Source organism: Branchiostoma floridae, chromosome 1, assembly GCF_000003815.2.
Source record: "Branchiostoma floridae strain S238N-H82 chromosome 1, Bfl_VNyyK, whole genome shotgun sequence".
Taxonomy (NCBI): domain Eukaryota; kingdom Metazoa; phylum Chordata; class Leptocardii; order Amphioxiformes; family Branchiostomatidae; genus Branchiostoma; species Branchiostoma floridae.
The window spans coordinates 21,226,463-21,248,362 of record NC_049979.1 but is presented as its reverse complement, the minus strand read 5'-3'; the positions used below and the strand labels follow the sequence as shown (position 1 = coordinate 21,248,362).

Below are 21,900 nucleotides of genomic sequence, written 5' to 3'. Positions count from 1 at the left end.
GAGTAATTGTAGCTGCCTACCTATGCATAAAGGTGCTGGATTGCTCCATTGTCCGTTTTCCATGCAAACTGCACTGTTATTACCCTGAAGTTCATACCCAGCATTGCACATGAAAGAGGCATAGTCACCATAATGCAGACCACCGGTGAAGTCACCATTTGTGATCATACCCAGCTGTGGACACTTCAGTCCTAATGGGTCAACAAATGTTTTATACTCAGTCTTTTACCAGACAGCATTTCTACTTGCTTTGCTGCAGTACACTCAATTTTCTTTGTGATTTTGTACACAGAATTACATAACATGGGCATGCGTAATTGTTAGACTGCTAAATTGCTTACGGGCAGTTTACAATAAACAGACGAATGATTATCATTTCAGAATCTTAGGATTCAGACCAAAATTGCTAAATAAGTGAGAGCATTCCTCTGACTTGGTAGAAGGCATTCTGGATCAATGTTGTAGAGGATCATAGATGGACATAGAAGACTTATTTTGCAAGAGGAATAAAAGAAGCATATCTACATCAGAACTTTATAACCATCCCTTAATAGACAAGGGACGGTATCTATTTTAGACTTTCTGCAACTAGTAATCCACTGTTCACTGAGTCGTGTTCAATATGCATATTAAGGGGACCTCACTAAAACAATTGATTGTACTTTCTTGACAATGACTGTAGTTGGACAGTCAAAAATTTGTGTTTGTCAAAGTTTTCTTTTTTGGAATTATGCAGTAACAACTTTGATCCAGAAGTCAAGAGCATTCATTTTGACCTACTTTGACAGTGGGGTTGTGTTCCACTCCACTGCTGGTCACTCTGACAGATTCTTGTCTGGTCGCCCACCAGCTCAAACCCAATGCTACAGTCAAACGTCACCGTATCTCCATACTGGTTGAACCCACTGATCCCACCATTAAGAGGAGCGTCCAGACTTGCACATGATATTTCTGTGATGATATTAGTTTATATACACGAATTTAAACTTTTATAGGACTTAGTGTAATTTAATCAAGTCTTCCTAGGCTACATTCATCAAGTTTGCCAAAGGTTCAAGAAGCTTATAGCTATCAAAAAGCTACTACAGTCTACATTCAGTCTGGTCTAAAGTACTCCATGTATTCTATATTCCAAAAGAAAGTGTGCCAATATTAATTTTCTAAAGATGTAGCAATTAACTGCAACTAATCACTGCTTCTGAGAATGGACATGGAAGACGTAAATATGGTATTTCTTTACTGTAGTCACCCTTTTGAGTTTAAGGATGGCAGTTCGATTTCTAAAAGCATTGAAAGGGTGCACGTATACCTAGTCTATGACATGTCTATGACTAAATTCCTTACTTTCACAAGTTGGTTCATTTCCGCTCCATGTCCTGCTAGGTTGGCACAACCTGGTGGAAGTTCCCACCACCTCGTACCCAGCATCACAGGAGTACGTGGCAGTCTCACCAAATGACGACCCACCAGCCACGGTCCCATGGGCAGGTGCAGTCAGAGTTGGACACTGCAAGGCTAGGAGCAAGATCAAGATTAACGATCAAAGGAAATTTCTGATGGTTTGATGATACATCCTTCAGTCATGTGAATTCCCCAAATGCATGTGAAATAGATACATGGCCGTCCATAACATTTGTATCATTCCATAGCTAGGAAAACCTTCAATTTTGACTTTGGAGACAACAACCGGCTTGAGACATTGCCCGAAACTTGATGATCTGCTGTTAAATCATTCCCTTGTAATGAGTCACTGTGATATCAAAAAAGCAAAATACACATTGAGTCTATTCCCCTATAATCTGTAGATGCATTCTACTCAAGTTTAGTTTACTTACTTATGTAATAGACAGACATTAACGTACCATTGCAAACTGGCTGGGCTCCTGACCAGGTTCCATCTTGCTGACAGAAGAGTGAGGGACTCCCATTCAGCTCAAAGCCAAGGTCACATGCAAAACTTGCTTGGTCTCCATACAAGTTACTGTTGCCATTCATCTGGCCATTGGATGGTGGGCTCAGAGCAGGACAGGTTATTGCTGATTGTAGAAACAGCAAGAACACGAAATCTTCTTAAAAACCCAGTTCCTGATCATCATGCACTCGGTCAGTTTTGAAAAAGATCATCAATCTGATTTAAAGTGAACTGGAAATTGGAATGGACCAAGAGGCCACCTCAAAAAGGCCTGAATTTTGACACAATGCTGCATCAACTAAAGAATAGCAATATTACTTAGATTTTGTTTGCCATACCAAGGTTGGACTTAATGATTCTGCCATGAGTATGCTAGTGACAGAACTAACCATTGAGAGTGATACCTTACATAATTGATATATCAAAAATTTAGATACTAATATTTTAAATCAATTTAATGTGAAAACAATCCGTGCAAGATTACATATTTGAAAGCATGACACTAAGCCTTGTAGCTGTAAAATTTCAAGTAAGAATGGACATTTGTTAGGTCACTGTAACCAGACTTCTCATAGATTTAAGTCATGAAGAATCTGTAGTAAGTGTACTATGATCTTGCAGAGTAAAGCACAAGTGATTTGAAGGTGAATACACTTACGGTCACAAGTAGGTGGGGTTCCACTCCACACCTGTGTGTCCAAGCAGGACAGTGTTGCATTGTCATTGAGCATATAACCAGGATCACATGTGAAGGTCAACTGGCTCCCAACGGAAAAGGATCCAGACGTCAAACCATTGGTTGGTGCTTGTAGCGGTGGGCATTCTTTTTCTGTGTGGAAAATTAAGGTGACTTGTCTATCTTAATGATCTTAATCAAGTGGTGGGAACCATCTAACCAAATTATGCCAAGCAGACGAAATGGTATCAATTGAAAGCAAATAAAACTCTTTATTCATATACATGCATGCCCGAAGCCTTCTAACTAATCGGTATTCCAAATAATATGGTACACTACCAGACAACATACATAAACCAAGCAGTCCAGTCTATTTCAAGATTTTCAAGGTGGTGGCAAACTTTCTACTTTTGTTTCAATCACCACCAAACTATGTGCAGAGTCTACTCTGAATTTTGCATTCGCCTAGATTGTATTCCACAGAAACTTATTTCCATACTTTGACAGTATGGTTGTGCCCCACTCCACTGTTGATCACTCTGACAGGTCAGTGTTGGGCCTCCAATCAGCTCAAACCCAGTTTGGCAGTAGAAAGTGACTACGTCTCCATACAGGTTATCATTATTCCCATATATTCCGCCATTGGTTGGAGGATCCAAAAGCGGACATTCCTTTCCTGAAATACAGAGAGTGGTCTGTGAATAGTTTCATCAGGTTAGTACGTCACTGAATAAAGAGGATCTTTTTAAACAACCATTGTTTCATTCATGCAGACGTTTCGGTGACCGTCTGTCACCCTCTTCAGGGCAATTCTGACTGGTTCACATTGTACTGTACATTGTGAGCAGCAACACCTGTCCGGCATTACAATGTGAACCAGTCAGAATTGCCCTGAAGAAGGTGGCAGACGATCACCGAAACGTCGGTATGAATAAAACAATGATTGTGTAAAAAGAGTCTCTTTATTCAAGAGAGTGGTCTGTTTCACTGTGCAATGGTGACAGGAGAAAACACAATGAGTTTTAAAATGCAGGAGTATATTAGGTATGCAGAATGCATCAGGTAAGCATTTGTTTCAAATTCATCCAGTTGTTCACTAAACTCAGGTCTAGAGTTGAATTGTCATAATACTGACAAAATGCCATTATAACAATCTTAGGTGATGAACTATGAGAATTGTAAAATGCTGAAGTCAGAAAAAGTCATCTTTATGTTCATGAGCAGCAACAACGGAACAGAGTTGCTTACTGGTGCAGGTCGGCTCCATCCCACGCCAAGTTTTATCAGCCTGGCATGTCCTGACTGCAACGCCATCGATTTCATACCCAATTTGGCAGCTGTACGTCGCTGTGTCGCCATAGAATGTTCCCAATGTTACATAGCCATTAGCTGGTGCAGCCAGATCAGGACACTCGGTGCCTGTGAAAAGAAGCCTGTGTGAATCAAGATGTTCCTCTCTACTTCATATCATGTATTATGTCTGTGATAATGTACAATATTACTGTTCCGGACGAATCTTTAATTTCACGGAATGGTGCAAAATCCACGTGTGATGCTTGCACCACTGTCAAACATTTCAAAACTGGATTCAAACATAAGAATCAATGTTTCTCAACTCGTGGTGCTTTTTGCATTGAAATGTCTGTTTTCTTCGGTCACATAAAAATTTTAACATAAAAGGATGACTTACAAAATTTGGGCGATCATGCACTCCAACCTACAGTTGAGCATGTACCTCAGGTGGAATTGACTATACTGAGTTGTATTTTATGTTACTAGATGATCATTTGCAGAAAAGAATTAGGTGAATGTCACTCACGGTTACAAACAGGCTGGATGCCCGACCATGTGCCGTCTGATAGACATATTCGTCTGTCGCTTCCATGGAGATCGTAGCCAGAGTCGCACACAAAGGTCACCCGGTCATTAAAGAAGCTGCCGCCTCCACTCATCTGACCATTTGATATAGGACTGAGTGGAGGGCACTGGATTCCTTTTGACAGAAAAGTACATAAAAGTCTGACACACAAGTTACTCTAGTCTCATAACCAATGACATCGCTGTGTTTGTAAACGAGAAAGGTATTGCATAAATCTGTAACTATTTCAGGAGAGTTTTTATTGCTGGATTGTTGATACCAACATCATCTTATAAGAATTAAAGACTTATCAACAATTATTCAATAATGATTAGGGAAAATGATACAAACTAGAAAGGCCGACATTTGCTTAAGAGCAAATACAGCATATTTCAGCCATACCCCTTCCCACGTAACATTGGACTGTTCCAAATCACCCCTGCGCAAAAATGGAACATCCTCTTAACAGTACATTATCCCCCAAAGTGGACTGGTATTGTGAATTGACTCCAGGTAAAAACAGAGCTTGCTTCTATTTTTCAGAAAATGACAATAATCACACCTTCCATTCAGAAAATTTTCATCATGACTGAAAATTGTTGAATGACTTCATGTAATGTCATTAACAATTTTCAGTACGATAACTAAGTGTAAGTTTAAAAAAGTATAAGCTCCTTGTGATGTGGGTACATTTATTATTGCAATGAACTTTTTTTATTCAAGTAGGGCATACGATTTAATAATTATCAAGCAGGTGCAGGTACTGTAGGAGCGTGCAATCAACCATCGAGCCTATTCTTATTTTAGTTTAACAACTTCCTGCCAGACCCGGAAGATACGATTGAACCTTGTTCGAGGATTTATTTTCGTCTGTCTGGTCAGTCTGTTCATACCCTGGCGCTGAGAGTGTTTTATTGGGCTGAAACTCTGGCAGTTTAAAGTTACTTACAATTTAAATGTTCAAAGTTTATGCCAAACAACAACAGCACTAGGAAATGTGGCCACTATAGACAGGTGGTCACTATAGAGAAAATGCTGATCTATTGACTAGGAGCCATACGTTACACATGATTTCAGTACACTGATCATTAATCATATAAACATTGCACAGGTAAGCCAATTGTTTAGATGTACAATTAAGTTCAAATAATTCTGAAGAGAAATATTGATGAGAAAATAATCATTCTCGCCACTGTCTAACTTATAATTACGTATCAAAACTAAACGCAGATTTTCTAACTAACGCACCTTTCGCCGACTTCATCATAGGACCGCCGGCTATCAATCAAACACGGCTGTTGATTAGACTTAGAGTTTCAAACAGTCATGTGCTGTGTGCCAGTTGACAGCGAACTTCATGCTACGTGATGTTTTACATTGCTTGGACCTTCTTTCCTACAGCGGTGCTTCTACAAAATATTTAGACTGTAACACTGAGTTTTATAGAATAGAATTTGACGCAGAACAGCGTTTTTTGCTGGGTATTTTTTTTTGAAACATGTCCGTGGGAATATCAGCGAGGCGGCGACGTAGGGATATCAGACCGTCAACAAAAGTCGCACGGCGGCTAACGGCGCAGCGAAGATACTAGCGCTATAAATAAGCGCTTCAACTAAGGATGGCAACCCGTACAATATTTTTGTATACTGTTGAGCTAAGTAAAGTTTGTTGTTTATGAGGTTTTAGTTGTCTTTGAAGCTTTGACCCGAAATATTTTAAAGTCAAACTGCTGAAGAGAAGTAAGTGACTGCTACGATTATCGTAGATATGGCCCTAAAAAAACTGATAAAAGAAGCCTTCTCAATAGCCTAAAATGCAAGAGCTTCCGGGGGGGCTTCGCCCACCTGGGTCCCCCCCACAGTGGCCCTGCCCCTGGACCCCGCCAGGGACATTCGGCGGCCCCCGGACCCCTGTCCGACGCTTTGAAAAAATCCTGGCGAGAAGTCTGTACGGCCTGAGTCTTCAAGTTAACGTATTGTGTGGTCCCGCTTATGAATATTAATTAGCCTTCGCTTTCCTCTTCGCTGATTGGCTGAACCATTAATTGAATTAACTCTTCCTGCCGGCTAGACGCAGGTGCAGATGTCGGCTCTGTGGGGTGAACGTCCGAAAGGTCACGGCATGGAGAACGAAAGAAAACCAATTTCCCCTAAAAAAAGTGCTGTAATTAAGCCTTTTACAGTACTTTATGCCAAAAATTTTACTTGGATCATTTTACCAACTATATTATGCCTATCTATACCAAATGTTACTCATACCAGGGTACAGGGGTGCAAAATATACCGTTATAAGACCGTCAACAACAGTCGCACGGAGCTAACAGCGCAGAGAAAATACCATCGCTAGCGTTTCAACTTCGGATAACAAGTTATAAGTACTGTTGAACTCAGTAACGTTAAAGTTTGTTTTTAGTTGCCTTTGACGGTTTGACCTGAAACAGTGTTACGCTAAACTCCTGAAGAGAAGTTAAGTGACTGCTGCGATTATCATAGATATGCCCCTAAGAACTGATACAATATAAAGCCTTCTGAATAGTCTAAAATGCGAGAGCCTTAGGCGGGCTTTGCTCCCCCTGGCGGGAACACTGCTATATACGGGATCATGAGGCCCCGCTTATGAAAATTAATTAGCCTTTGGCCTCCTCTTCGCTGATTGGCTAGGTCTTTGATTCAATTAACTCTCCGGCTGACGCGCACAGGTGTGGCTCTGTGTGGGGTCACGGAAGGTCACGTCAGGAGGCCAAAAGAAAACAAATTTCCCCTCAGAAAAGTGCCAAAATTAATCATTTTAAAGTTGTTTATGTCAAAAATTTTACTTGAATCTTCTTAAAAGTATCTAATGCCTATCTATACCAAATTTCAGGTCATTTAATTGTAATACCAGGGTACAGGAACCAAAAGTGTCCTTTTTTGGTCAAAAATTGGCCAAAAATCGCAAAAATAAGCATTTTGTTGCACTGTACACCAAAAGTGTTATTGAATTTATATGAAGGGATTATCAAGGCACATCTGTGTCAAATTTCAGCTCATTCGGTTGCAATACCAAGGTACAGGAGCCAAAAGTGTCCTTTTTTGGTAAAAAAAATGGTCAAAAAATCGCAAAAATAAGCATTTTGTTGCACTGTACACCAAAACTGATATTGAATCTATATGGGGGACTTATCAAGGCACATCTGTGCCAAATTTCAGCTCATTCGGTTATAATACCAGGGTACAGGGGGCCCAAATATACAGTTTTGGTCTTAAGATGACCAAAAAACCTTAATAAAATCATTTAAGAGACAGATATGGAAAAAATGAAAAAAAAGGCCGAGGGTATTGGCCCACTCTACTCTTGTGCCAAATTTCAAGTCATTCGGTTGAGGAACAACGGAGATACCGTGTTCTGAAGATTTGACAGGAGAAAGAAAGAAGAAACATTACGAATACTAGAAAGGCCGGCATTTGCTTGGGAGCAAATACAGCATATTGCAATCCATCTTCATACAATAAAGGACACTTCCAGAACACCCCAATCTATGCAAAATGGACCAGTCTATGTGGCCCATTTCCCATTTATAGTGCTAAAGCTACCCCAACACCAAATTCCAGATCAGTTGTCTTTCTCATGACACAGGAAGCAAAAATGTACATTTTTGTCAAAAATGGCAAAAATTCCAAAATTTCACAATTTTTGATTGATGTACACCATAGGTGTGGATAGAGCCCTGTGGCTACATACTGTACGCACCTTCATACCAAATTTCAGACCATTTGGTTTTCATACATAGGCACAGGAGCCAAAACTTAACATTTTTAGTCCATAAATGGCAAAAAATCCCAAAATTCAACAATTCAAGGTAATGTATGCCCAAAGTGAAAATGAGGTACTGTGGGCACATACCAGACACACCTTCATGCCGAATTTCAGGTCATTAGGTTTTCATACAAGGGTATAGGAGCCAAAAATAAACATTTTTAGTCAAAAATGGCCGAAAAACCCAAAATAACTCATTTTTGAAATGATCGATAACGAAAGCGTTGATGTGGTCCTGTTGTCATATGTCCAATGCACCTATGTACTAAATTGCAGGTCATTTGGTTTCCATACAAGGGCATAGAAGCCAAAGATATACATTTTTAGTAAAAAATGGCCAAAACACCCCAAAATAACTAATTTCTAAGTAATCTATGACAAAAATGTTGATGGGGTCCTGTGGTCATATGTCCAATGCACCTCTGTACCAAATTTCAGGCCATTAGGTTGTAATACCAGGGCACAGGGTCCCAAAATATACATAATTGGTCTAAAAATGACCAAAAACCCTAAATATCATAAATTCTAAGGCCTCTATGAAGAAAGTGAAACAAACACCTGGGGGTATTTGCTATTTCTACCACCCTGCCAAATTTTAGCTCATTTGATCCAAAAATGAAAAAGTTGAATCAACTTGAAGATTTTGACAGGAGGAGAAGAGACTCAGCAAAAACAATATATTGCAATCCCATACTATGTATGGATTGCAATATAACAATATATTTCACCATACCTATGGTATGGCTGAAATATAAAAAAGTTGCTAGCATCTTCAACAAATCGCTGCAATTAGGATTAAGAAAATACACAGAGGTTTTCAATACACTGTTGAAAATGTTTAACGTATTTTTTTATGTACAATATATCATCCCTCCACAAACATTCTATCTAACAATACTTAATATATATATATATATATATATATATATATATATATATATATAATGAATAGCATGGCTATGTAATTTGTTGGATACCAGTCAATCTAATTAATTGTTTCTAATGGCATTTTGTATATTTTAGATTTACAATGCTATAACATCAACTTCAACTGCCATGAAAGATAAGAAGTGTTGCATACTTTCACATGTAGGCTCTGTTGCGCTCCACTGTCCGTCAGCCTGGCACGTCAGTGTGGCGCTGCCTATGACGTTGAACCCAGTATCACATTCGAATGTCACTTTGTACCCATAGTAGTACTGGGTAGGAAAGTGCCAACCAAATGCTGGTGATGTCAGTGGTGGGCACTGTATTCCTGGATGATAAAGCCAGTAGTACAAGTCAGTCTGTACATACCTATATGTACTTCATATGAGAGATATTACACAACAATCTCAAACTCCTTCTTCTGAAATGTTCTTGTGAGAAACCATTGAACCATCAGGAAAAAAATATCTTACATTATTATGATATACTGGGTCTATGGGAACTTCAACACTTCAACTTCCCATTTGTTGCTTGCAAATTACATCTTGTATTTACCTGGTAGCATGATACTATTTCTCTCTCTCTCTCTCTCTCTCTCTCTCTCTCTCTCTATATATATATATATATATATATATATATATATATATATATATATATATATATATATATATATATATAAATATATATATATATATTGGAGTCTTTCTTACTTTCACAGGAAGGTGGTGATGCATTCCACTGCTGGTCACTCTGACAGGTCAATGTTGGACTGCCTATGAGCTGGTAACCGACATCGCAGTCAAATGTCACTGTGTCTCCATACAGGTTGCCGGTTACATTTATCGTACCGTAGGTGGGAGGGTCCAGGTTCTGGCATGCTAATCCTGATAATAAAAAGAATGAAAAAAAAAACATTCAAGAAATCAGGGTCATTCTAGTAAGAACACACTGTCAGTAATCAAAGGATATTAATTTTGTATTTTGCCATACTATGCTTTAATACAATGAGAAATGTCCAGAAAAATTTTTTTGAAAGATGAAGAAACAGGTCCCTCTATATCAATTTGCAGCACTTGCCACTTTTTTTAAATATTTATTTAACAACGATCTTAGAAACAGCACCAGCGTGCTAATTTGCATAACACATATCCTTCAGCATGCTTTCGGTCAATCTTTTTACCTGAATTTATATATGCTACGCAATGCTTGGCAACAAGATGGTTAAGAAAAAATCAGGTATCAAAAGGATGCCAATCGAACAAAAATATGTTACCATGTATAGTCAATTATACTTACTTGTGCATGTCGGTGTTGCATTGCTCCAAGTTTGAGTTACTTCACATGTCTGGTCAGACGTCCCAACAAGCTCATACCCAGTATCACAGGAGAACGTCACAGTGTCGCCGATACTTGTTCCTCCATTCATAGACCCGTGTTGTGGTGCTACCAGGTCAGGGCACTTCATGTCTGAAAATAGGAAAGGATTAACAATAGATCATGTTAACAGAATGGAGGGTGACTGCAACAAGGAAAAGAAATTTTATGTACCTGAAAAGCTGTACAAGCAAATATTGTAATACATATTGTCTCTTGTAACTGTCACACAACAGTGATACTATTAATTACAATGTTTAAGTGTTGGATGGTTCTCAAAAATATGTTTCTGCAAATAACACATGTGCACGTTTTCCTGCAGTGTTAAAATTGACGTAATTGCCAAACAATCAATTCATGATTTGAGGCAAAAATCTGGAGACTTTTGCTGGTGAAAAGTTATAAAAAATGGTATGTTGATTTGATTAAATGACAGTGTTTGGGGTTTATATAATCTGAATTTTTTTAAATCAAGTTTGTTGGGCCTGATGTTACCAACATGAAGATGAAGAGCGGCCCATGGCGATAACTGTAGCAGCATCTCTTCTCCCTAAGTTAGAAACATCAAGCTTAGGCAAGCTTGACTTCACTGACTCAATAGACAAAGCAGGGGTTACGAGGCTTCTCGGGAAATTCCCTACCCCGTTTTATGTCATAAGCACCTTACTTTTTCCCTTCCTGTGCTTTACAACTAGGAAACAGACTTGTAGCTATTGTAACTACACTTACGGTTGCAGACTGGCTGGACTCCTGACCATGTTCCGTCCGCCATACAGGTACGCGAGGGGCTCCCACTGAGACTGTACCCGACATTGCATGCAATCGTCACCTGGTCTCCGTATGAGGTGCCGCCATTCATCTGACCGTTGCTCACCGGACTAAGGGGTGGGCATGTTATCACTGTTTTCAAAAGAGACGGATTACAGAATGTCAGCCAAACTCAGTGGAATACAAATACTCGTCTAGCAACTTGTGAAACACTGGGGAGGTATAGAGCAATTGCATGGACCTAACTATTACAAGTATACTAAGTGGAACCGCGTGGCGGCAGCGCATTGGTCTTGGTCCCAAGAGGTCCTGAGTTCGAATCCGGCTGCCGAGTCACCGATCTTGTGCCCTTGGGAAAGGCACTTTACACGATTTTCCTCACTTGACTCAGGTTCGAATGAGTACCTAGCTGCGGCTAGTGGCAGTGACAGGCCTTTGTGGTGGTGACAGGCCATAGGTGCATGTTCGGGCATGACACCCACCATGACACACGAGTCAGGGGTAGGAGGAACCCCTTGCATCCTTGGTCGGAAGTCATCCTAGGAGACGGAAACTCCAAACAACAAACCTGCATCTTACACGTTGCATACAGTTGCCCCTGTAGGACTAAGTGCGCCAGTGGACGAGTGCCCACCCCTCCTTCACCTTAAAAACCCAAGTGCAGACTGGTCGCTTCTACCCACCCTGTCTGCCTACCATTGTCTTCCGAGACAGACGGATGCAAACAACAATAATTACAACATTACAATGTTGTTATGTGGCATTTATCATAGCTTTACTTGTTTTTAATGTACAACTATTTTATTCTACTTAATATATTTTCATTTTTGTATATCATTTTGTATATCTGTTTGTGGTCCCAATATCAGCCTGCTGCCTAGTGTCCACAATGCAACCTAAATAAAGTTGAAGTTTTGTTACGTTTGCAGACCTATAGACATACATGTACAGTGTACGATATCTTAAACAAGAGTACCCACCTGTACATGCGGGTGGAGCTCCGCTCCACTGCTGATTCCCAAGACAGGTCAATGTCACACTTCCAAAGATCTCGTACCCAGGATCACATGTGAAGGTCACCTGGTCGCCATAGTTAGTGCCGCCTGACACCGTGCCGTGGCTTGGGTGTAGCAGCTGACCGCAGACTTGTTCTGCAAGGGCACGGAAGTTTAGTGGTTAAAGTGAATCGCCCTCGGGATGCCCAGCACTGAGATGAAAGGACAAGGATGCCACTTACTGCTATGAAGACAGCCAAACAGCATCTCAGAAGGCTAACCATGTGCTGCTTCCAGACAATCAGCACCAAGGACAGGGACAGCACTTGTTATAATGGGGGAACCAAATATGTTTCCAAATCTTAACTATCGCTTTGCAGATACAATGGGAATCCTTGCTCTGAATAACTACTATCCAATCGGCACCAAGGACACAAATAGTGATAAATGATCAGAACAGACCAATCAACAAATGAGAAACATTCCACAGAGCTGTGGACAACCAATCATCTCCAAGGCCGGTGATGATTGGGATTGTTGCCTGTACTTTCAAGGGAAATCAACTTACTTTGACAGTAAGGCTGTGATCCACTCCACTGCTGGTCACTCTGACAGGTCCTTGTCTGGTCGCCCACCAAGTCAAACCCAACATTGCAAGTGAAGGTTACCATGTCTCCATATAGGTTGGAACCATTGACTTTACCATTCAGAGGGGGGTCCAGTGTCAAGCATGACTTTCCTAGCATAAGAAAAAATGTAGTAGGTAGGTTATTACAGTAAGCAATAGAACACCAAGATATCCATAGTCCTTTTATTTTAAAGTCCAGAATTTTTCCTCATTCATGCTGAAAATATGTCATCATGATCTTACATTTAGTCCTACAACCCGGCTGAAAGAAGGCTACATGTATCAAAAATAAAGTAATCTTTAGATAGATAATATTTGCAGGCAAATACAAAATATTTACATTCACATGGTTTGGCCTAACAGTCTACTGCCCAGTTTATTCTTACTCTAACACATTCATATCTCAGTCCCTCCAGCTAAGTGTCAAGCCAGATGCTATATAATGTTATTGACCACCGCAGGGTGTCTGTTACTTTAATGGTAACCATAGTGACAGCAGTCTGGTTAAGGTCATTGACCTTATTTGTTTGGAGAAGAAGAAGAACAAGGAACAGAGCAAAAGCAGCATTTTTTCATGTGAAGGTACACACAAAAATCAGCTATTGTCAACGGATGAACGTTTCAAATAGGGTTTTGTAATATTTGTCTTAGGAAGTCGTACAATATTCTGCTGTATAATCTTTAAGTAGGTTGTGAGGCAGCCGACAACAAGGATGTAAGCCAGCAATTTTCATTTCAAGACAGCTGAATTTTGCTCAACTTTCCTGAGAGCACGTTCATTTTGCTCTTACAACAAATGACAAGGTCCTAAGAAATGAATCCATATTTACTGTGACATGTTGGCTGTGTCCCACTCCATGTTTGGTCGGCCTGACATATCTGGGTGGCACTTCCATGTAGTTCATACCCAGGGTCACAGGAGTATGTTGCCGTGTCACCGAGATACAGCCCTCCAGTCACTGAGCCGTGGGCAGGGGATGACGTGTCTGGGCATACCACGGCTAGAAGCAACGGGAATATCATATCAGTTACTGCAAATAAATCATTCTTTGCTGGGACTTAATTTTGCAGTAGGAGGGAAGAGGGAGTTTTAATTGTGTTTCAGGTATGTGTCTGGAATTTTGTGTTGTAGTGGATGGAAATGCATATTTGCAAATAACACTACCATGAACATTCCAATATTAAGTATTATCTATCTTCACCTACTAGATCTAGTAGATGTTTTAAAATAATTCCGTTCGTCCATCTGAATTCTTAGTGGAGAAAATGCACATGTAAGCATACCATGTTCTGGGTTGCTACAGTTAATCTTCCTTTTATGTCAACACTGATTTCAGGAAATGCATGACCATCATCCATAACAAAAATCTGTCGAATTCTGCTTTCAAAACTTACGGTCACAAACAGGCTGTATTCCAGACCATGTTCCATCTGCCTGACATGTCCGTGAGGAACTTCCACTGAGATCGAAGCCAGAGTTGCACACAAACATGACTTGGTCATTAAACAGATGACCTCCGCTCATCTGTCCATTGGCTATGGGACTCAATGGTGGGCAATGAATCCCTAATGTGTGTAGGGTAAGGGAATGAAGAAACGTTGATGTAGGTTAGACATCCAGCTATGTAATAAGATATACCAAAAAGTAGTTACTCAAGCAACTGGATATGGTTTTGGAAACGATCAGACGTGACACTGACAAAAACTCCTGGATAGTAGTTGAATCGTCTGACCGTTTCCAAAACCATATCCAGTTGCTTGAGTAACTACTTTTTGGAATGAAGGAAGCACTGATTCCAGCATGGCATTTGACAAAATTGGGAAAGCATAATATAAAATGGTAATTCAACTATCATTTATGAAATAAACAAGTAAAAAGACAATGCAGTGACAACATTGAAAACTAGACACTAATATAATAGTAGATGTGATATTTTTCATTTCCTACTAATTCTCTTTGTCCATTTACACTTTGTCTATCAGATTCTTCAGAGGTCACAGGTCAATAACTAGCACTCCTTGCTAGATGTTGTGTCTTTTTGAAAGGTGCCTGATTTCATTTGGGGAGGTAAAAGGTGCCCTAGTCACAGTGGATAATAGCCTACTGACCCTATGGATTGAAAAATGATACGGGTCTACCTTTATCATCATGATCATTATAACATCCCTTAGGACCAGAAGGTACAGGTTAGATCATCATTCTAATCTAACCTGTGGAATTCAAACTTAAGTGGCAAGCACATCAAATTCAAGGTAAGTGTTGCTCACGTTCACACGTTGGCTGGGTTCCGTTCCACTGTTGGTTCATCTGACAGGTCAAGACCGCACTTCCGGAGATCTCGTACCCGGAATGACATGTGAAGGTCACCTGGTCACCATAGAAGTTTGTGCCAGACATGAAACCGTTACTGGGTGTTGAAAGTGGGGGGCACTCTTTTTCTGTTAAGGATATCACAAAAAAAGACAACATCAAGTGAAAGTCACCTCATAAAAGAGAAAGAAATAATGGCAAATGACATAGTGAAAATGTCTAAGATATCTATGTATAACAATGTTGTATCAAAACATTGGACTAAAAATTAACCCTATTCAGACGGGGAGACCGTATGGCCAGATCAAAAATAACTAACTTCTTATCCCTTAAAATTTGTAACTAACTGGTATTTTTTCATAAAAAACCATCTAAATCAATGTATTTAGTGTATTTCCATTTCCTTTAGTGATTATTTGTTGCAAAAAAAGTGTTTTTGAAAATTCAAGGTGCTGGATATTATATGACGGAGCCCAACTGTTATCTTAGATGTGCATGACGTCATTTTATAATAAACGTCATTTGCAATAGATAAGGTATCAATGATTTCATAATCAGCAACTTTTATGCAGAATTTCACTTGTGGTGAATTAAGCGAAGTTTTTTTTTGTAAAACTCATGCACACCCTACCCAGGTATTTCCTATTTGTATGGGCACTTCTTTCATCGTGAATATTTTCGCCATAAATTAGGGGTGACACACCAAGGTGGTCAATTGTACACAAGATATCAAACAACAGAAAACAAGATGATTTTTTAATATCGCCCCTCAAATTGGTTTTGTAACCAAACTTTTGTCAGATCATGTTGGACACATTGTATTCAGCCATAGACTGAGCTTTCTTGATTGAATTAAAGTACTTGTACTTGGGTATTCTATTGAATAATGTGAAGTAGCTATAGCATGCAGATTTTACTTCCTAGAATAATATCTATCAGAAAATAGTACCCTGGTTGTGTGGAGTTTAGGACTCCTTAAATAAGATATAATACACAATACTTTGACAAGATGGCTGGGTCCCGCTCCACGTGCCGTCATCTTGATTGCACTGTCGCACAACATCACCGACCAGTTCATATCCGTCATTACAGAAGAAGACCATCACATCAGTGTAGGCATTATGGCCATAAACCTGGCCATTGGTAGGTGTATCAAGTTGTGGACATTCATTCACTACAAGTGGGAATAAATTTAAAGCTGATAAAACAATATCATAAGACAAAACCTTACGTGTATTAAGACCATCTAAAAAGATCTAATGATGCAGCATCTGTAAATACCCAAGGTATGCATCAGGAAATAATTTCATCAGGTTGGCAATTATTCATATAGTAAGGTTCTTTAGGCACAACCAATGAGTACTTACTTCCAATGTTTCGGTGTCTATCAGACACCATCATCAGGGTAGAATGACTCAGGAAACTACTTCTTGTTGCTACTAATAGCCAATGTAGGGGCCGCTGCAGCAGCAAGAATGGGGTTACAGAGCAAAACAGTGGTTACAGAGGACAAAGACAGACAGCAAGAGGTGGAACACATCAAACAAGCCCTGTCACGCTGTGGTTACCCAGACTGGTCCTTCAGAAGAGAACAATATAAGACAACAAACCTAAACAAAAGAAAGACACGAAGAAAGAAGAACAGAAGTCCAAGGGCATGGTCTATTCCGTATGTAAAAGGCACTTCACACCAGAAAGGATCTTCAAAAAACACAAAATCGCCACGGCAGTCAAGCCCAGAACCACCCTCAGAAATTTGTTGGTACTCCTCCAAATAGATTGTGTGTATAACTTATTCTGTCCAAAAGCTGTGACAAGGTGTATATTGGGGAGACCGGCACCACTGCCAACACCAGACTCGAAGGGCACAGAAAGGAAGCACAAAACAGCAAAGGAACCACATACATTAGATCCAAGAAGAAGGCAACAGAACTAGTAGAAAACAAGTCAGCAGTCACCGACCATATCAATAGAAACAACTGCAGCTGTGTAATAGACTGGGAGGGGGCTAGAGTCATCGACAGAGAGGAAAACAGAAGAACACGCTGGACTAAAGAGGCAGTTTGGATGAGAAAATCAGCTCTCGTCATGAACAGAGACGAGGGGGAAAACAAGCTGAGCCACGTCTGGGACGGCATTCTTGCTGCTGCAGCGCCACCTACATCGACTATAAGTTAAAGCAGCAAGAAGTTCCAGCCATTCTACCCTGATGATGGTTGAAAGTAAGTACTCCTTGGATGTGCCTAAAGAACCTTACTATATGACCCAAGGTATGTATCATTTCAATTGGGCATCCCGGTGTTCCAAATGTTTTCAGAAAGGCTTCAATAATTTAGTATTTTTGCAGTCATATGATAGTACTGGCAGAATTACATAGAGTTGACATTACATCATGTTTTTAGTGAGGCAGTAGAAAATGCCCAAGACAGTATGTCCAATAGCAGAGCTTCGTTGGATGTCACTAAAATACAACAAATACTAATTTAAAAATTTAAGTAGTATCTATACCTGTACAAGAAGGCTGAAGACCACTCCATGTGCCATCTGCTTGACAAGTTCGGTCAGTGTCTCCTGCTGTCAGGGTGTGTCCCACCAAACAGGTGAAGTGCACGGTGTCCCCGTACTCATTTCCTGTTCCCGTCATGGTTGCATAAGTTGGCGCACTCAGTGGGGCACACTGGACCTCTTAAAAAACAAAATCGACAAATGTGTATTTAAAAAACGTAAGAAAATGTTTAACCAAATATCGCAATAAAAAACCCAATTTAGTGTTCACAAAATGTGCACAAAATGTGCCACACTGGCAATGATTGCAAAAGTAAACAATATCATGAAATATTCCATGTGGCTAGATAAGGCATGGGATACATTTGTGGAGGTTAGACACCCAGGTAGACAATATCTTAAGACAATTCAATCTCTACAACTGGATGTACAGCAAAGAAGTTGTAGAGATCGAATCCTCTTAAAAGCATTTCATATGTTAAAAACTTGTTCTGTACCAAGGACAATGTCTGTTGGTGTCACAGCTTCACCATTATTGTTTCTTTCTTCATGTTTTCCTGTCAACTATAAGCAGTGCCAGAGAATGCCAGCCATTGGGGACAGAGCAGAAGGGTGGCGCCAAACAGATTTTCAAGGAGAATGAAGATGAACGACCGGGCAAAGTGGATTTTTTTGTGGGGAGAAAGCAGAAGGAGTTTGGTGGGAGTTGATATTTCAAATATAGAATCTATTTAACCATGCATACTTTGACAAATTGGTGGGGAACCAGACCATTGCTGGTTGTCCTGGCACGTCTGGGTGGGGTTTCCTATCAGGTCATAGCCGACGTCGCAGGCGTTGGTGACGACGTTTCCGTAATTGTTTCCACCCATCATTGTGCCGTGGTCTGGAACCGCAAGTGGCTGACAGGTCTTCACTGTAGTGAGAAAATATTTTGGGTGGATTTGCATTTAGAAATAGAACATTTTCATCGGTATTCAATTGCAAATTTTAGAGTGGCTTCATAATAATAAGACAAACCATAAAAAGCAACAATATCAATTACAATATTAACAAGCAGATAGGGTCATGTATATGATACACGTTTTGATGCAGGTTCTACTTACATTCTTAGGAATGAACAGTGACTAAATAAACTATACTGGAAAACGTTTTTGGCAACACATAAGGGATGGAGCTTTTTCTTTTGAATATGAATCAATGGAAATTGACTACTGGTAGAAGTGACAAGCTTTGGAAATTCAACTAATAACTGGAAATAGTTATTTTGGTCAAAAATGATAAATGCCTCTGGGATTGCTCATTTTTATGTACATCAATAGCAATATGGACTTACATGTGCACTGAGGGGCCTGACTGCTCCAGATGCCTGTGCTGAGGCATGTGCTGGTACTGTGACCAATCAGGAGGTACCCAACATCACAGGTGTAGGTGGCCGTGTTGCCAAAGAAGTTACCCCCAGCCACACCACCATTCAGTGGAGCCTGGACAGCAGGGCACTGGATTACTGATGCAAAAAATCTACAGTTACTGAAAATAATGTTTAAAATGGCAAGTCCATAGATCTACAATTCATGATACCCCTGACTACTGACAGGGCATGGGAATCACTCATTTTGAGCAAGACTAAAATTTAAGGACGTTTTACTGGTTCTGTATTGATCTGTGAGAACCATCTGTGAGGCCATCTGAACCTCAATCATTTGACTTTAAATTAAGTGTTGAAATTTGACTTTTGAATTCCAAGACTTATAGACCCCATATCTTTAACTCAATAGTACTAGATATATCCTAATGTATTTTTAACTTGTATTATGCAATATCTTGACGATAATTTTTCTAGTATGAAGTCGCAGGAAAGGTAAAAGTAACTCACAGGTGCAAGTTGGGGCTACGTCGGTCCATGTTTGATCAGCCTGACAATACAGGGTGCTGCTTCCCACCAGCTGATAGCCGGCACTACACTGGAACTGTAACTGGTCACCGTAGCTATTACCACCTGTCATGTGTCCATTGGCTAAGGCAATGAAGAGCGGACACTGTATCTCTGTGAAACAAATTGGTAAAGAAGGTTATGATCATTCATAGACAGAAATAGTCATGGATTTACTGAGATTAACTGTCAGACAAGTAGCAATGGGCAAAACAGCTGCTAGTTTCATAACAAATGCATAGTGAATAGTTCAATGAAACTCATTCAGATGGTCTTAATGGACCCATTCGACATAGGGAGAGATTAAGTTTTACTGTAACAGTTATGTATCATTTATTATATCATTTGGTGTCTTATGAGCCCACACGGGCTTGGGGAGTGAAGCACGAGTCATGTTTAACTTAATAAACTTTTGTTAGTCAATTTATACATGTTATTCTTCCGCTCATTTGTTTGCTTGTTTGTTCTTTCCTTCATTCATTGTTATAGCTTTCTGCATACTGTGTTATCCTACTGGTCACTTTTAGACATAAAGTATGCAAAAAATAAGCAAAAATAGAATTTGAAGCTCACTTGAGCAAATTGGTTGTTTTCCAGACCAGTCCAGTGTTGATTGACATGTTCTGTTGGAGGTACCACCAGTGATCTCGTACCCAGGGTCACAGGCAAAGGTCACAGTGTCCCCAACGAAGTTGGTGCCGGTGATTGTCCCATGGGTAGGTGGGTCCAGGATTGCACACTCCATTTCTATATACAATAGGTTTAGTGTTAGAATAAACTGGTAAGACTATTGTTGCATCTACATTTGATGGTGTGATAAAATAAGGTAAGTCATTGTTACTGTATCACTAAATCGTGTTTTTAGTAAACTTTGTAAACTAATGATGAAAAAATGATGAACTGCCCATTCAGTAAGCATTTAGTTAGCCTTTAATCAATCACTTGTTCTATTCAAATCATCACCATCATCGGTCGACGTGATCACACATGTTCGCACATTTTTACACACGACGGGGTTATACCGCCCCTTACGGGGTGACATACCCTTTCGCTGGCTAATTACAAGACGGGGATGCGCCATGTCTCCCGTCCGGGTGAGTCATGTAAATCACTGTGTGGCTGATACGGTATGGAGGATCACCAGGCCTCCATCTGGGTGATTTGAAGTGAATCACCAACTCCAGACAGAAGGGTTTTGCTCCATCTCACACCGCACCATCGCACGTGTGGGGGTTCTTAACCCTATCCAGACTGGGCTTTTCGGCCCTTCCCTGGACTGGGGGGACTTCATTCGACCCCCCCTTCATATTTTCAAAACGGCTTATTGTACGATCACCAAATTTGCAGGGAAAGGTTGTACTCATCGACTTTTATAATTCCGGAAATTTTTATATCATTATGACGTAATATGACGTAATTATGGCGTCATTAATTGATATTTTTGGCTAAAACGGGGAATTCCCATAAAACCTAAATATCTCACTCAAAAAGTTACCAATAAAGGTTTCTTATTAATATTTAAGTGTTATAAGTCTACTGTTGTCAAAAGCCGACGCAACGACGTCAAAATGACGTCATAGAATGACGTCATCTGTAGTTAAAGTATCCGCCATCTTGGATTATCAACTTTAAATTTTTCAAGATACATTTTTTCAACATATAACACATGGACATGGATTAAAAACGTTCACATGAATGTTTTCTGTAAGAAAATACCACGTAGTGATGAAATTTGAGTGAAAATAAGCTTGTTATACTTTAAATCATGATATTGTCGGCCATCTTGGATTTTGACCAATTACGTCATTCATTAGCATAATTTATGAATATTTAAATATAAATGTTCAACTAAGATGTGTTAGATATTAAAGATATATGAATAGAAGTTTAGTTTAGCAAGAAAATCTTAAAATCCCATTGTTTACACCAAAATAAGTGATTTTTGTAAAATTTGCTTTTCAGAAACCCGTTGCCATGGCAGCACGAAAAATTATAAACTTACCCGATTTTTTTAACTTGTTGGCAACAATATTTTAGGAAAACTCACCAAGTTTTGTTGTTCTAGCACAAGCCGTTTGGGAGGTATGGGAGCTCAAAGTTGGCGCAGGCACTTTTAGCCCCCCCCCCCCCCCCAGTCTGGATATGGTTAAACGTGCATAGGGTGTGACTGTCCCCACACACGGGACCTCCATTTAACGTCTAATCCGAGGGACGGCCC

The 21,900-nt window shown here is 39.9% G+C and overlaps 1 protein-coding gene across 1 annotated transcript in view; it reads right to left on the bottom strand.

Annotated features, from left to right (window-relative positions):
* LOC118415264 (sushi, von Willebrand factor type A, EGF and pentraxin domain-containing protein 1-like) overlaps positions 1 to 21,900 on the bottom strand; it is a 34,257-nt gene that overhangs the window by 1,614 nt on the left and 10,743 nt on the right. The window contains exons 17-39 of the mRNA XM_035819762.1: positions 20,256 to 20,429; positions 19,626 to 19,796; positions 19,086 to 19,256; positions 18,495 to 18,665; positions 17,753 to 17,929; positions 16,245 to 16,418; positions 15,202 to 15,372; positions 14,329 to 14,499; positions 13,764 to 13,934; positions 12,874 to 13,044; positions 12,291 to 12,461; positions 11,272 to 11,442; positions 10,465 to 10,635; positions 9,879 to 10,052; positions 9,323 to 9,496; positions 4,408 to 4,581; positions 3,837 to 4,007; positions 3,088 to 3,264; positions 2,571 to 2,741; positions 1,863 to 2,036; positions 1,345 to 1,515; positions 781 to 951; positions 21 to 191 (exon numbers count right to left, since the gene is read on the bottom strand). Coding sequence (XP_035675655.1) covers positions 21 to 191; positions 781 to 951; positions 1,345 to 1,515; positions 1,863 to 2,036; positions 2,571 to 2,741; positions 3,088 to 3,264; positions 3,837 to 4,007; positions 4,408 to 4,581; positions 9,323 to 9,496; positions 9,879 to 10,052; positions 10,465 to 10,635; positions 11,272 to 11,442; positions 12,291 to 12,461; positions 12,874 to 13,044; positions 13,764 to 13,934; positions 14,329 to 14,499; positions 15,202 to 15,372; positions 16,245 to 16,418; positions 17,753 to 17,929; positions 18,495 to 18,665; positions 19,086 to 19,256; positions 19,626 to 19,796; positions 20,256 to 20,429 — 3,963 coding nt within the window. The remainder of the gene's footprint in view (positions 1 to 20; positions 192 to 780; positions 952 to 1,344; positions 1,516 to 1,862; positions 2,037 to 2,570; positions 2,742 to 3,087; positions 3,265 to 3,836; positions 4,008 to 4,407; positions 4,582 to 9,322; positions 9,497 to 9,878; positions 10,053 to 10,464; positions 10,636 to 11,271; positions 11,443 to 12,290; positions 12,462 to 12,873; positions 13,045 to 13,763; positions 13,935 to 14,328; positions 14,500 to 15,201; positions 15,373 to 16,244; positions 16,419 to 17,752; positions 17,930 to 18,494; positions 18,666 to 19,085; positions 19,257 to 19,625; positions 19,797 to 20,255; positions 20,430 to 21,900) is intronic.